Here is a 17069-nt window from a genome sequence, read left to right on the forward strand (position 1 = left end):
GTGGGATCCAGTCCCTGAATTCTTTCCTGGTTCCTCAACTCTAAAATAAGCTTCCAGCGTCCAGCCCCATGATCTGTAGACACCTGGGCAGAGACCAGAGAAGAGGCTATGGAGGCAGCTCTCAGTTCTCTACAGCAAAAAGAGATGCGGCCTTGTTATGGCCAACACGAAGGGACTCCCATCTGTATCAAGTTGGCAGGAGAGTTAAACAGGAAACTTAGCTGGAAATAGGAAATAGTTTAATCTAAAATATTCCCATGTTGTAACTAAGGTCAAAGTGTCAGGGCAATAACACGCTGGTGATCTGACACTACTTCACCAAGGTCATTTCATCCATTCTATACTGACTGGTGCTTCACCAGAATGGCTTATTTTTATGCACTGCATCTAAAATGCCCACAAAACATGCACTTTTTCCCTATGCTTAACAATTAAAAACAAACAAACAGGAAGATTCTGCCCAGTTAAGTTTCAATTTCACAAGGATGTTTAGCAATTTAAGTAAGTACTGAACCAACAGGTGTATTGCTGATTTTTACCAAATTCCTTCTTGTATGTTGGTCAACTTCTCTCAGACCATGAAACTTTCAGGCCCAAATCAGCCACACTGGCATCTTCGTTGATCATGATCCAAACCATGACAAAACTAAAACTTCAACTTCAATTATGTGACACTCAAGTCAGTTTTGAGACTAAAACTCTTTCCCTTTTCCTACTTGCTCAATATTCGAGTCCCTACAGACCCACCAGTTTTGGGACGCCTCCACGGCAGCCTCAAGCACCTGGAATCCCTTCGCCAGAGGAGGCAGTGGGCCTGCGACCGGCTACCGCACATTCCTTCACACTAACAGCGCCTGCTGGTCCCGCTGAGCCAGGGGCAGCACCCGCCGGGGCCCAGGGAACCAAATACCCAGCTGCTGTTACGAATACTGTTACAGTGTTATTACTGGGAAAACAAAAAACAAAAAAAACATGCACACTCCGAATTTTATCATTTTATCCAAAGTGACAGGATAGTTGTAGCTTTACAGAAAAAAGGGGGAAGTATTTGTTCCATAAAGTAAAAACGGGTAATTTCTGAGAAATCCTATTAGTCTTCTTAAATATGAAAATACATTGGTTATTTCTAAAAGATCACTAAATGGGGGTGCCGGGGTGGCTCAGTCGGTTGAGCATCCGACTTCAGCTCAGGTCATGATCTCACGGTTTGTGGGTTCGAGCCCCACGTCGGGCTGTGTGCTGACGGCTCAGGGCCTGGGGCCTCTTCGGATTCTGTGTCCCCCCCCCCCGCCCCTCCCCCACTTGCGCACACACTCTCTCTCTCAAAAATAAACACTGAAAAAGTTATTTTAAATAATAAAATAAAATATCGGTGAATGATCCCTTAATCATTAATATTTGTAGGTAATACATTGATCTCTGATTACGAATTATGATGTGCACTTTTTAAGATTCTTACTATACTCTGACTTTTAAAGCTTTGCAACGGTCTTTTAAACATGAAAATCGACAGAAAGTGACTATCACAAGTCACCCAGCAAATGTCCTCCACGTTAAACGGTCATAAAAGCCAACGTCTGACTATGTTCCAACCCATTCGGAATATATGCGTTTCAAGGCACAATCTGTCGAGGCTGCGGGTCTAGACAAGCTGTTGGCAACACCACTTTGTGGACACAGCCGTGACACGAGTGTGTTAAGCGGTGGCCCGTGAGCATCGTACCTTCTTCTCTCTCACGCCGTCGGCCTGCACGGTCTCCAGGCGGGCTTTAAAGTGCTCGCAGTCCGTCCTCAGTCGCTCTAAGTCTTGCTCTCTCCTTTCCAGGTCTAGAAAAAAGAGGCACGACAATACTCAATGTCTCAAATCACTACTCTTTGGTAAGCGTCCATTTTGCCTAATCTTCTTTCAGGCAAAGCAGTGCTCTTGCTCACAACCAGTCCTTGACCCATATTCTAAGAGTCCTGCTCGTTTCGGTTTTCATCAGTTTGCAGCCCATAGCAGAAAGCACTATTTTTGGTGTTGTTTCTGGTCGTGTGTTTTTAGGACCTCGTTTTACTGCCAGACGTGTACTCGAGGCTTTAAGAAAGTGGGTTATTTAAAGGACTGAAGGCAGGGCTGAGAAGCCCGACTGTCTCGTGGCACACACTTGTATCTGCTCCATAAAAAGCAGAAGGCAGCTCAGCGAGTAGACGGTGCCAGCCGGGGCTGATTCACAAAGCGCGTCTCACCAACTGGCAGACTGACTCAGGAGGAACAGCGGCAGTCAATGGAGGGTGGGAATAACGTGGTCACACAAAAAAGGCCACGGCGACAGCGTGGCACCACGGCATTCTTCCTCTCAACCACGTTCGCTCAGATGGCGATTCAAACAGCCAACACAATTCCCCAAAGACGTTCATGTTAATAAGTCTGAAATCAAAAGCATTATCAACTTTAAATAAAAGATATTATGCCATTCATAAAGCAAAGAAGTCTAGAGCTTAAAATGTTAAGTGCCTCGACTTCAGGGACTGAGAAATCATCCATTTTTATGCTAATGTAAACCAAGATTTGAGGCGGAACACAGTCCACCTGTGTCCTGCTGTGTCCCTCGTCAGAGTTTCCTATTCGGAGGACTGAGTGGGGCCTGAAAACCTACACTTCCAGCAAGTTCCCAGGTGAGGCTGATACTGCTGATCTGGGAAGAGACTCTGAGAAAGACTGCTTCGGGACCACGGCCCGGCCTCTGGTCACTAACGAAATGAAATCGACACCCATCAGCACAAGTATATGAGGGAGCCCGGCCACAGGAGCACAGGGTGAGGAGAAATGGAGGGTGGCGGGGGCAGCAGCCCGAAAACTGGTGCCTTCCCCTACCTGAGAAGGGAGGTGGCTTACAGCACTCCCCCCAGTGAAGTGCAGACCAGAGGGGGCTGTGGCTTCATAGCCCAGGGGTCTGACAAAGAGGGGACCACCAAGAACAGCAGGGGCATCCCAAAAGCTCTGGAGAAATGAATGGAGTCTGCATTTTCCAGGGGCCCATTACCCTAGAAGGGAGATTAGCACCTGAAGCTAATATTCAGTTACAGATTATGAAACTGGCCAGAACTTCTCACTGAAAATGTGTTTCTGAGAAACTACGTGAATATGGGACTATTTCTTCTCCCTTAAATCAGTTCTCTTTCTCCCCTTCTATAACATATCCTGCCACAGCAGGATTTTCCCAATTCTACACTCTGCCCTACCAATTGTGGCCACCGAAGAAATCAATGATCAAATGCTTTGTTTGTTTTTTTTTTAACGTTTGTTTATTTTTGAGAGAGAGACAGACAGAGCATGGGGGGGGGGGGGTGGGGAGAGAGTGCAGACAGAGAGACACAGAATCTGAAGCAAGCTCTGGACTCAGAGCTGTCAGCACAGAGCCCAATGCGGGGCTTGAACTCACGAACCCTTAGATCATGACCTGAGTCGAAGCCAAACACTTAACCGACTGAGCCATCCAGGCACCCCTCAAGTACTATGCTTTAAAAAAACTACACAGTTGCCCTTTGTAACAAAGTTAAATTAAAACATATATTATTTACAATTATGAATGAACCATAAATTGCATATGGTAGAAAGAAAGAAAGAAAGAAAGAAAGAAAGAAAGAAAGAAAGAAAGAAAATCAAAAAAGGAACTAAATTAGTGGTGCCAATTTTTTCTTTGCAGTTCACTTTTACATTTTCTTGTATCATTAAGCGGTGTATCATTCAAACATGGCAAAGAGGGGCGCCTGGGTGGCGCAGTCGGTTAAGCGTCCGACTTCAGCCAGGTCACGATCTCGCGGTCCGTGAGTTCGAGCCCCGCGTCAGGCTCTGGGCTGATGGCTCGGAGCCTGGAGCCTGTTTCCGATTCTGTGTCTCCCTCTCTCTCTGCCCCTCCCCCGTTCATGCTCTGTCTCTCTCTGTCCCAAAAATAAATTAAAAATGTTGAAAAAAAAAAAAAAAAAAAAAAAAAAAAAACAAACATGGCAAAGAAGATAGAAAATTACATCCTTACAAGCTTTACCATGTGTAAAATATGGAGGAATTAATTCTGACCACCCAGAAGATTTTCATTACAGTAACTTCATAATCTCTCGCTCTATATACCTGTATACAACTTTATTATAGGCTACCATAACACAGGACACGGTGAAAACGTCCCACTCTCCTACAGGTGCCCCACAGAATTCAAGGTCAGCATCAGGGAAGCCACACCCACCCACCATGAGCCCACCCCAGCCCCCGGAGGCAGAGCGTGCCTTTCTGCTGTCCGAGGCCGCCTCCTTGTGGCCGGATGGGAGCACTGCCACCACTGTCCAACAAAACCCCCACCTTGCGTTGTTAGTTTGGCCCCCAGTAGTGCCTGCGGTGTTTGCCAGAACAAACACCACAAGGGCAGGGATTTTCATGTTTTGTTTTCTGATACATCCCAAATCCCTAGAACAGCACACGGAATTTTATAAATATCTGTCACATAAATAAATTCCACTTCTCTACACATTCCTTCTGCTAATCCTCGAATAGAGAAAAATGCACAGCTACTTTGATTGTCTCGTTCTCATAATGGGAATATACCTTTTTTATGATTTTTTTAAATCCAGGGACAGAAAGAATATGGACAGTAAATGATCCACTATGTGTAATGAAGACATTATCCTACCCAGCCTCAATATCAGAATAGGATCACCCAGCCTAAGATTCTTTCAACTGCTCACCTTTAGTGTCCAGAATGAAGGAGAAACCTCCTCCATTTAACTGTTAACTAATTAAAAGAGCGGCCAAGACAGACCACCAATATATAAACACAATCTACGTCACAGGCTACTTCAACGTCGATCTGGTTTGAAACTTACAATCCTTTTTTGATAGTTCCAATAACATGAGAACGCCTGTATCTCTTAACGTTTAAGTTATCGGTGGGAAGGGTACAGTGAACTATTACAGGCAGGAGACAGAGCTATCACTGAAAAGCAGCATTTCTAAAACACTGAGCAAAGAAATGTAACCCACACAAGAGATCGATTTCCCTACCCTTTTTTTTATCAGCAGGTATGCTTATAATAAGCAAAGCAAACTATCAGTTGTTCCATGTACGTTAATACGAAAGTATTGTTTTTGATCAAAAGAGCCAAAAGTCTCAAATCCAAAATGAAAGCTTTTAAACAGCCCTTAACTTCTCCCTCTGCATCACTCTCCAATAGGTTCAGAAAAGGATTTACAGTTAGCCGCTATGGACCCCATTTACTTTGAACTGAGATTTGGAGAGTGTATAACAAAGCGCCACAAACTGGGCAGCTTAGAACAGAAACGTCTCCTCTCCTAGTTCTGGAGGCCATGGGTCCAACGCCACAGTGTCAGCAGGCCCAGGCTCCCTCTGAAACCCGCGGGTGAGGATCCTCCCTGGCCTTCTCCAGCTTTCAGCAGCCCTGCTGTTCCAAAATTCCCATCCGCCTCCGCTGTCATTGGCCTTCTCCTGGTCTCTTCACATCAGCTTCCTCATGTACATCTTCTTTCTCGGTGTCCAAATTTCCCTTTTGTAAGGACACCTGTCATACTGGATCAGGGCCCACACTAAAGACCTTGTCTTATCTTAACATAATCAGCCTGTCAACAATGTAAGTTCAAAAAGTGATAAAATGAGAGTAGTTCAGAATTCATTTTTAAAAAATCCTTCGTTTAAAGACATTACGTGAATCTGAAATCCTGCCACCCACTCTAAGCCAGAAAAACAACACTTTGATCAGCCGTCAAATTTTTAAAACAAATCAAAGGGGGGGGGGGGAAAGAGTTGGAACCGGAACACGGAAATAGCATTTTTTTCTCCTGCACTGCCAAAAACCTGCTCCCCAAACCACTCTTCTTTCTCTACCTTAAAGGCCATTGGAGTTGTCTCTTGTAGGATGAAGACAATGTGTGACCAATGGGAATTCGTTCTACTGTGGCACTGCCAATGGACGTGGCAGCACCTTGGATCACTAACTTCAACATCTGTGTGTTGGAGCCCCTTAGTCCACGGGTAAATGCCAAAGAAAGGGGGCCGGATTTCATCCTCTGTATGTCCGTACATTACCTAGCAACGCTTGGCAAACACCAGGCAGACAGGGCACCTCTACCTGAGTGACTCATCCACCACATTCGCTGGAAGACTTGAAAATAAACACCATCACAAAAAATAAGATCAATCTTGCCAAATTCAAATGAATTCTGTTAAAGCATTTCTCAAACTGTTGAGTTGGGAAACGTTTCATTTATTGGCATACAGAGATAATGTTAACGACTGCGTGTCGGGAGCGATTCGTTCAAATAACGTACGTCTCTGCCTTCTCCATCGCGGCTACGTCCCCACTTCCTCTGTCCAAAAGCCCATTAGGTCTCTTTTCCTCTCTCCCAGTCCCCTGTGCTCTGGACCATCTCCACGTGCCCTTCAGATCCACTCTCTTCCGTGCTCTGTGCTCCAAGAGGCAAAAGTGAACACCCACAGCACCCAGGCTCCTGTTAGACCAGGACAGGGGCAGGGGCAAGAGGAGACACGCTGGGGCACTTACTCCCCACTGCATCATCGCTGCCCATCTTCCAGTGGCAGCAACTCCCTTCCGGGTGAGGCAGGCCCCTGCCCTCCTGCGCATCTGGAAGCTCTTGGGGGGGCCCTGGAACCCCACTCCCCTAGCTCCCTAGCGTGGGTCCCCCAAACCTGGACCACACCCGTCCCTCCACAGCACGCTCCATGTTACCCCTTTTGTTCCTGCCAACACATGGGGAAAAGACACTCTGACATTATCTCATTTGGGTCACAATAAACTTTTGGTCGTATCAAATAATCTTTTTTTCTTTTTTAAGATTTTATTTTTGAGTCATCTCTCCACCCAACGCGGGGCCCGAACTCCCAACCCCAAGATGCGGCGAACCAGGCTCCACCTGCTGAGCCCGCTGGGCACCCCGATAATGCCCTGTTGGCACTCACTCTTCCTTCCATCCCACTCTTCACGATTCTCTCTCTGGTTCACATTTCTGTGGCCCAGAAATTATCATTCTTCTCTGAGCTGTAAACATAGGTCTTCCTCTTCTCATTAATACTAAACTCGGGAAATTAATCTCCAAACACCCGTCAACACTTGAGAGACCATGTGGTACTAGTGGTTTTCCAAACCCGCTTCTAACAACCCAAGAGCGCCTAAGGGACGCTTACGGCTCTGTGAACAGTAGTTTTTCCACTTTACCAGGTTTTTTAAACTTTTTATTTGGAAACAATTTCAAACTTACAAAACATCACACAAATAAAAATCATACAAAGAATACCCACATTCCCTTTCCCCAGACTCATCTACTGGCAACATTTCACATCTGCTCATCCCTTGTACCACGGACAGACACACACACAATACGCACTATGAGCCAGCTGAGGTAAGTTACATCTATCACAGCCCTTTACTTCTAAATACTTCAGTGGGTATTTCCCAGGAATAGGGATGTCCTAGACACCTACTCTATACAGTTGTCAACTTCAGAAAAATTAATACCTCTATCTAATCTGCCACCGACATTCAAATTCTCTCAAATGACCCCAAACTGTCCTTTATAGCATTTTCTTCCTTCAAGGCACAACAACCAGTCAAGTGTCAGGAATTGCCTTCGACTGTCATTGTATCTTTGGCCTCCTTTAATCTGGAACATCTCCATAGTCTGTCTTTCCTGTAGGACATTACCAAATGTTTTTAACAATTTAAAAATCACAACCACATATATGGAAGGACTTACATTTCCAGCTATAATGGCGAGGGAACAGATCTACCCACCAAGAATAATTACAAAAGCAGAACTTAAAAAAATGGACTCCTCTGAAAGTATGTGAGAGCTCCTGAGTCACACAGGCCTTTAGGCTATAGGACCCAGAGACGAGGAAAGTGCCCTGAGGTACAGGACCCCAGCTTCCCACTTCATTCTTCCCAAAGACCCTGGCATAATCCAAAGCAGCACAGGGAAAGAGGCAGCAAAGCTGGGCAGAGCAGCCAGCGGTGGCACAGAGCTGGGAAATGAAAATAAATTCCACAGCTATCAGACAGCCAAGACTTAGGGTGGGCCATGATCCCAGAGGAGATAGGAGCACAGAAACATGAGCTGATGTTGGAGCCGTCTCTCTCCTGCAGGCACTCAGCAGAGCATAAGCAGAACACAGAGGCTGCAGAGGAAAGCAGCCAGTGAGTGGGGGGAGGCGGGGGCACCACTTGCTGGAGAAAAATACCATCACCGAAAGTCTCTACAAGTTTCACTTGAAAAACTCCCCTCATCGATAAAAAATTACAAAGACTACCAAGAGGGAAATTAGACAATACAAGCAGATCAACAGGTGATCCAGATATTAGAATTATCAGATTCAAGGGCACCGGGGAGGGCTCAGTTGGTTAGGCGTCCAACTTCGGCTCGGGTCAAGATCTCACAGTTTGTAGGTTCGAGCCCCACATTGGGCTCTGTGCTGACAGCTCGGAGCCTGGAGCCTGCTTCGGATTCTGTGTCTCCCTCTCTCTGCCCCTCCCTAACTCACACTCTGTCTCTTTTTCTCTCTAAAAAATAAATTTTAAAAAGTAAAAGGTAAAAAATAGAATTATCAGATTCAGACTTTAAAATAACTGTAATTAATGTTACAGGAAAAAAAAGGCAAAAACAGAATTTCATCAGGGAGCTACAATAAAACACAACCGAGTGGATATCAATATAAAAACTAATAAATACTAATCCTAAGTTACATAAAAAAAATAACAGAACTAATAAAGAATTCAGAATCAAATTCACACATACACAGCCATTTACAACAAAGCCGTCTCTGTACTAAAGGAAGGAAAGACTGTCTTTTTAATAAATGGGGCTGGGTCAGTTGGCCACATATGTCTAGTGACTATTTTTTTTTTATTTTTTTAAATGTTTTTATTTATTTTTGAGACAGAGAGAAACAGAGCATGAGCACGGGAGGGGCAGAGAGAGAGGGAGACACAGAATCCGAAGCAGGCTCCAGGCTCTGAGCTGTCAGCACAGAGCCCGACGCGGGGCTCGAACTCACGGACTGCAAGATCATGACCTGAGCTGAAGTCAGACGATTAACCAATTGAGCCACCCAGGCGTCCCCCCCCCCCTTTTTTTTCAATTTTTGTCTAGTGACTATTTTTTAAATAGACAGGGACAGCATGAATTATACAAGAACTTCATCATCACAGAAAGTTCTACTGGACAATGCCAACAGAGGCAAGATGTTGCTGCACAGGTGCAGCAGCAGGTGCTGTATTTTAAAGTACACAAAATAACTTGTTTCTATTGCTAAAGAAAATTAGCCAAATATCTCTCCAGCATATCATGGCCACACTAGTTTGTATTCATTACTGATATTCAAGGAACAAAACAAGGCTGGTTCACAATATTAACACGGTAATAGATAAATAAACATATTTCAGTAAATTTTAAAAGGTTAAAACTAATGTTGCAGATTTAAAAACGTTAGAAATAAGACTGCAATTTACGTTTGGTATCAACACGAAAAATTATACGATCACAACTCAAGACTCTGAGGATCTGACTGCCACTAAGACATCAAGTTGTTTTTAAATTGTATCACCTAACATCTCAAAGGCAACCTACGTGTTTGAAAAGTGGTCTATAGGACAATGGAGATTGAAACAGGCTGGACGTGGTGCTGGGAAAACTGGACAACAACATGCAGAAAAATGAACCTGGACCACTTACACCATACACAAAAATAAACTCAAAATGGATGAAAGACCTAAACGTGAGACAGGAAACCATCAAAATCCTAGAGAAGAACACAGGCAACCATCTCTCTGACCTCAGCCACAGCAACTTCTTACTCGACATGTCTCCTGAGGCAAGGGAAACAAAAGCAAAAACGAACTATTGGGACCTCTTCAAGATAAGAAGTTTCTGCACAGTAAAGGAAATAATCAACAAAACTAAAAGTCAACTGACAGAATGGGAGAAGATATTCACAAATGTCATATCGGATAAAGCGTTAGTATCCAAAAATCTGTAAGAACTTACCAAACTCCACACCCAAAAAACAAATAATCCAGTGAAGAAATGGGCAAAAGACATGAATAGACACTTCTCCAAAGAAGACATCCAGATGGCCGACAGACACATGAAAAAACGCACATCGCTCAACCTCAGGGAAATCAAATCAAAACCACAATGAGATACCACCTTACACCTGTCAGAATGGCTAAAATGAACAACTCAGGAAACTGTAGATCCTGGCGAGGATGTGGAGAAACAGAAACCCTCTTGCACTGCTGGTGGGTATGTAAGCTGGTGCAGCCACTCTGGAAAACAGTACGAAGGTTCCTCAAAAAATTAAAAATACAACTACCCTACGACCCAGCAATTGCACTACTAGGCATTTATCCAAGAGATACAGGTGTGCTGTTTCAAAGGGACACATGCACCCCCATGTTTACAACACCACCATCAACAATAACTTAAGTATGGAAAGAGCCCAAATGTCCATCGATGGATGAATGGATAAAGATGTGGTATATAGATATAGATACATACACGTATCTATATACGTATCTATATCTATAGAAGTATCTACAGGGGCGCCTGGGTGGCGCAGTCGGTTAAGCGTCCGACTTCAGCCGGGTCACGATCTCGCAGTCCGTGAGTTCGAGCCCCGCGTCGGGCTCTGGGCTGATGGCTCGGAGCCTGGAGCCTGTTTCCGATTCTGTGTCTCCCTCTCTCTCTGCCCCTCCCCCGTTCATGCTCTGTCTCTCTCTGTCCCAAAAATAAATAAAAAACGTTGAAAAAAAAAAAAAAAAAAAGAAGTATCTACAGATACACACACACACACACACACACACACACACACACACACACACACAATGGAGTATTACTCGGCAATCAAAAAGAATGAAATCTGGCCATTTACAACTACGTGGATGGAACTAGAGGGTATTATGCTAAGTGAAACTAGTCAGTCAGAGAAAGACAAAAACCATATGACTTCATTCATATGAGGACTTTAAGAGACAAAACAGATGAACATAAGGGAAGGGAAACAAAAATAACATAAAAACAGGGAGGGACACAAACCTTAAGAGACTCTTAAATACAGAGAACTGAGGTTGCTGGAGGGGTGGGGTGGGGGGATGGGCATCAAGGAGGGCACTTGTTGGGCTGAGCACAGTGTTAAGTCTAAGTGATGAATCACTCAATTCTACTCTTGGAACCATTGTTACGCTATATGTTAAGTAACTTGGAGAAAAGAAAAGAGGCTGAGTGACTTTTTCACGGTTTCTCTAAATGAACCAGTGCCAATCAAGAAAGACAAGGAATTATCAGACCTTGTGACGTAATTATGAAACAAAAGTACCTAACCCTGATTTCAAGCTTCAAGATCGGTATAACTGAAAAACACCCTGAGGTTGCACAGCAAAAGGTTTAAAATCTTGACCATTCTGTGATTTACGTCAAAGTCCACTTTGGTCCTTTCTCCCAGCACCGAGGGGCCTATGGCACCTTAGCTTCATGAGATAGCAAGCAAGTTGGACAGAAGAGAACGCAGACACCGGGCGGGAAGTAACCTCAGGACCAAATATTCAGGCACAGAGAATAAAATGGGAGGCAAAAACAGGGGCCCTGCCCTCCCACCCACTCTTACCGTAAGATGAGAATAAAACTTTATCTGAAGGAAAAGAACGGTGTGCTACGGCATCTAACGGGACTAACAGGAAGACAGATCTTATCTAGACAGTCAGATAAGAAAGTGAATCTGAACCTGAGTCTAAGTCCAATAACAAAATCTTTTAAGCCATGGTACAGTTTTGCTTAGGTTTTCGGGCGGTATTGCTTTCTTGGGGAAGGGGGTGTTTTTCTGGTCTTTATCCTAAAAGCAACGAGAAGCCATTGAAGAATTAAGCAGGGGAATGACACAAGCTAACAACGGTTAAAAACTGCATGGGCTGCAGTGCACACGACAGACTGGAAAGTGACGACAAGCGGACGCTGCCAGGAGGCAGAGCTTCAGGCAAAACACGAAACAACAAGACAACAGTGTCCTGGGCTCGGATGGGTGGTGGCCGTGGCTGTGGCCGTGAAGGCAGGCTAGTGAATTCAGGATGCAACCATGAGTGGCAACGTACAGGACTTAATGGGAAGAGAGATTGGGGGTGCGGGGGAGGAGAGGCGGACAGTGAGGAGGATCCCAGGTCTCTAGGCGGATGGAGGTGCTGGGGAGGCTGAGCCAGCCCAGCGTGGGGTGGGGTAGGAGGATGGATACCACGAGTCAGAGGTCAGAAAGTAGCAATGTGTCCTGCAGTTTGTTAGGCTGGGCTAACAAACATATAGAGCCAGCTGCCAAGTTAACAGGAAAGAACACACTGCAATGTCTTAACAGCCCCTCTCTCGGTGACCACTCATTCATAAAAAGCTTGTTTTGTAAAATCCCAGACTATCAGAAATTCTGCTGTTTGGAATTATACCACTGAAAAGAAAACATCCTCCTGTTCCCTGCAGAATCAAAGTCACTGGGACACAGAGCAGCAGCCTTGATTTCCTGCTGGCTGCAGAGCTTCAAATAAGGCACTTCAGACACGATGTTCCACATCTATCTACATTTTGTGGTTTTCAAAGACAAGGCCCGGGTCCACTGTAGTAGGATATGGTGACAGCCCCACACACGGCCCTATTTTACTTGGAGCCCATCAAAACATGTTTAAGGTGCACTTCACCTGAACTCCATCCCTCCCCAAATCCCTCGGCAATGCCGGCCTTTTGTTGTCAAGAGGCCCACCGTTCCTCTGCTGTGTGGTCTCCCTCGTCGGGCTGCGGGTCCCTCCTGATGGCTGCAGGCTGGCTACTTGTAAGACAGATAGTGAGAATTTGAAACTATCGTTAAAAAAAAGCAAGAAGAAACACCGAGGAGTCGGATACAGGACCGCAAGCCTGGGGGTCTGGGCCGAGCCGAGGACCAGAGATCAACCCGGGAGCCACTGGCATGGAGACAGACATGAAGCTGTGTGTGCAGGCGACCACCCATGGAAAAGCCACGGAGTGAGGGGAGAAGGGGCCTAGGCCTGAACCTCAGGCAGCTCCACTAGCCGAAAGGCTGCTGCAGAGGAGGACACATCGGCAAAGCAGGCCAGGACAGAATGGCCAGAGAGCGGGAAGAGATGGCCGCGGGGCCTGAGGAAGACCAGGGGATGGGCGGGAAGAGCTCCCAAAGCCTGTGATCGAGTCACTGCGGATGCTTCTGTGGCCCTCACTCCTGCACGCACCGCAATGTGACGTGGTGTCTCTAAAGACTGACTCGTGCTTAAAAAAAAAAAAAAAAAAAAAGGAATGCTCTTCCTCATCTCTGCCTTTAAAAAGAAAAAAAAAAAAAAAAAAGACTGACTCGTGCCGACCAATCCGTGAGACCCTGAGCGCAGGTTGACTACCCTGCGGAGAGACACAAACACCCAGCACGCTGACATACCCTGCTACGGGTCGGCACGTCGCCTCCCCAAAGACAAACGCGTGCGGCGACGGACTGCTCCCAGAGGGTCGTCGGAGGAGCATGGGACCAGAAGCAGGGACTCAGAGGCCAGTGACCTGGAGCGACAGCGTAACCAGTGACACGAGCACATGCGGCAGGGTCCCAGCGGGAAACAGAGGTCCAGATGTTGAGATGCACGGAAAGGACTACTTACAGAGAGGAGAGCGGCATAGGGGACACAACGGGGTTGCTGAGGCACCCAGAAACTAGCGACAGCGCACCCGACGAGGGAATGGGAGAGACTCAGCGGGAGCTGAGACCGTCTCCGGGGCCCTGAGGTGGAAGCCACGGCTGTGGAGGCCGCAGGAGGAAACACCCCAACCCCTGTCTCCGCCCCTGACGCCTTCCACTGGTGAGCCCTGGGCAGCCAGCAAGAAGTCAGAGGCGGGCAGTCCGCAGGAGCCCACTGCTGGGGGCACACACCACAGGGCAGAGGAGAGCGGGTCTGAGGATTCCAAAGAGAAAACAAACAGGGCAGGGAACTCCGGCAGGCATGCGCGTTTCCCCGTCCAGCGGACGCGGCTGCGCCCTCCGCCGGGGACACGTGCACAAACCTGGCGTGCCGTCCCCACACCTTCTCATCAGCACTAGCGCTGGGGACCTGCGGCCTTCCTAGAGACCACCGGGGATGGTGAGCGGTCCGACGCAGTGTGGCGCGTCAGCCTGGAGCGCCGCGGGCGGACTCAGCTATAATTCGGCCTCAGCTACGCAAGCGCAGAGTCAGCCCCAGAGGCTGCCTTGAGGACGTCAACGGGCGCCCAGACTGCTACCCGACGGGCAGCCCAGCTCACATCTCCAACTCTGAACGGACAAGTCCTGGCAGTCCCGGACTTCAATCAGGGCCAGACACGGACCTGTCCGTCCACCCAGAGACAAGTACGCACGCGCCGGTCTCTCCACACACGCTTAACTCCACGCAAGCCGTCCACGGGGCAAGATCTTCAACTGCCGCACTTAATTTTCAGAGCAGCGCTTTTCAATGACAAAAGCGTCACACGTGTTTGCGAGGGACGGGAGGTGGAGGCGAAGAGACGCTGGTGCGATACTCCGGAAGAGCTGGCAGCCCTTCTTCCAACACGAGCTTAGGCGTCTGAGCCCCTCATGTGAGGGCACCTCTGTTCCTTAGGTCTTATCTGACTCTCCCAAAAGGAATTACAAGGACTGTAGCAGCACCTCGAGGCGTATTTACAGTTGCCCTATGGTTGTTTACGGGAGATTCGTCTGCTGGAACAGACAGCGTCGCCGTCGATGGCTGCTAAGGATAAGACTCACTTTTCTCTACAATCTTTAACTTCTGGAAGCTTTCCAGCACTTCCCCATTCAGTATTCTGGGCAAGAAGTCCCGGATTTGCATTACTTCAGTCGTCAGGCGTTCCAGGTCCTTCTTTCTGACTTTCACAAATTCTTCTTTAGATCCCACCTGCTAAAACAACAAGCAGATCTTAAGATTATTAACATTTCTCTGTGGAGGACAACGACCCGCAGCCCTAGGCAGCCTCCTTTCCCTAGCGCCTCTACGTTCCTGACGGTTTCGATAGCAGGGCTCTGCTCTACCCAGCCCACCCTCTGCTCTGTAGGGTACATCTTGACAGCTGGAGCCACAGGCTGCAAGGGGAAGCCAGTTTTTGTCTTCTCCCTGCACCGAGGCCTGAAGCCATCCTGAAAGCCAAGGACAGGCCCGGCACCCGGCTCCTCGGGAGCAACGGGAAGGTCACTGCACTCCTGCTGGGGGCACCTGGCCCGCGGGGAGGTCATCTCACTTGGCATCCCCAACCCCTCAAGGTTGTCCGGGTCACGAGCAAAGGCACAGGCAGGTTAAGTGACCTCCTTAGGGTAACGCCGTTAACGGGACAGAACCGGACCGTGAACCCGGGTCTCTCCCACATCACCTGCTGTGGAGGCGACAGCGTGGCGACCTGTGGCCTGCGTTCTCCCTGCACCTTGCACTGAGTCTTGGAAGGCGCGTTAGGGCCTTGCGAGGAGGGCCGGGCTCGGACCGCATGTCCCGCCGCCGCGCCCACGGCCCCCGCGCGGGGGTCCCCGCCACGCCCCCAGCCCCCCGCCCGGGCCACGCTGCCCCGCGGACGAGGCCCAGGGCTGTCCAAGGAGCCCTGGGCAAGCCCAGGAGGGCCGCCACACGGCGCGAGAAAGAGAATGGCGGCCGCCCGGACCCCTCACTGACCCGTGAGGCCTCCTCAGCGCCGCCTGCTTCGCCCATGGCCGCCGCAGCCAACGCTCCGTGCGCCTGCGCGGCGGCGCGCCCTCTGACCCCCTCACGCCACAAAGAGCGGGAACGTATCCGCGCCGGGGGGTCAGGACGGCGAGCCACGAGGCTCAAACCTCGCAGAGTTCGCGCTGCATTTTGTCGGTCTTACGGACGAGGGTTGGGCATGGTGAGATCCCGCGTCGGCTCTCCTGGCTTAGCCGGGGCTTTAAACTCGTTAACTGCAAAATAGAAGTACAGTGAAAACCAAGTGTAAGTGTCAAGTTAAATAAGTCAAATCGGGATTGGGCCTTTCCCGTTTGGCAAGGGACGCTAGACCAACGGGCTGTGTGTTCAAAGGAACAGCCGCCACGCAGCCGGCGGCCAGGCTCCCACGCAGGGCTCTAAGCTCCAATAGCAAGGCTCGAAGCTCTCCGACAACAGACTCCTCGCGAAGTCAGCCCTGGATAGGGAAGGTCAGTCTAGCCAGCTGGCTAAATAACTGAGACGACCACCGTATATTGGAAGATGCCACCTAGTCCATTTACTTGCCCCAGTACGACCACTAAATTCACAAAATAGGGTGCAGCCTGTAGGTTCAAATGTACTGAGTTACTACAATAACTAAGACGTCGTTTATTTCTAAGCTGGCAGGAAGCCAACACTGCCAGAGTTCCCTGAATGCTCTCCAGGCCTAAGGATGGACTCACAAGCACTCCCTCCAAACTCCTGCCCCACACCGGGACCTGCCCCTGCCATCCTCTGCATCGGGACCTGACCCTGTCCCTACCATTCCCTGCACCGGGACCTGCCCTGTCCCTGGACCTGCCCTGCCCCTGTACCAGGACTTGTCTTTGCCCTGGGACCTGTCCCGGGACCTGGACATTGGGAGACGCTGGAGGGCCCTGCCTCCGCCAGCAGCAGAGGCTCAGACCTGGACCCCGTCAAGACGGCCCCTTAATGGGGCTGTCCCCAACATGCCGCCAAAAACCCCAAGGACTGCCATCTTCTCAGTCTCCACCCGGCAGAGGCGGCTCGAGGAGTCCAATACAATTAAAAACTCAGTGCTGTCTATCTCGTAGGTGAGTAATCGATCGGATGGAGATTTGTAGAGTGAGTTTAAAGATTGTAGACTACGGCCATCCATCTCTTCCCGGCCAAGACCCATCGCTAGCTAACCTCGCCGCCAAACGCCCAGAGATGTGGCGACCAGAGACAGCGGAGGCGCAGGGGAGTGAAGCCGAGACCGAACTCGAGCTGGGCTGCACCGCCCACTGCCTGGGTCTGCCGCGCTCGCACCCAGAACGCGCTGCGAGCTGTGGCCGGCG

The 17069-nt window shown here is 48.6% G+C and overlaps 1 protein-coding gene across 3 annotated transcripts in view; it reads right to left on the reverse strand.

The window, feature by feature from the left end:
• HSF2BP (heat shock transcription factor 2 binding protein) overlaps nt 1–17053 on the reverse strand; it is a 94140-nt gene extending 77087 nt beyond the window's left edge. For 2 of the 3 annotated variants that reach the window (XM_058732152.1, XM_058732154.1), the window contains exons 1-4: nt 16921–17053; nt 15721–15983; nt 14811–14961; nt 1724–1827 (exon numbers count right to left, since the gene is read on the reverse strand). In XM_058732152.1, the coding sequence (XP_058588135.1) occupies nt 1724–1827; nt 14811–14961; nt 15721–15756 (291 nt within the window). In that variant the 5' untranslated portion in view covers nt 15757–15983; nt 16921–17053. The remainder of the gene's footprint in view (nt 1–1723; nt 1828–14810; nt 14962–15720; nt 15984–16920) is intronic. The other variant, XM_058732153.1, reaches the window with a different exon arrangement.
• Between the last annotated feature and the right edge of the window lie 16 nt (nt 17054–17069).

This window comes from Neofelis nebulosa, chromosome 5 (genome assembly GCF_028018385.1).
Source record: "Neofelis nebulosa isolate mNeoNeb1 chromosome 5, mNeoNeb1.pri, whole genome shotgun sequence".
NCBI lineage: Eukaryota > Metazoa > Chordata > Mammalia > Carnivora > Felidae > Neofelis > Neofelis nebulosa.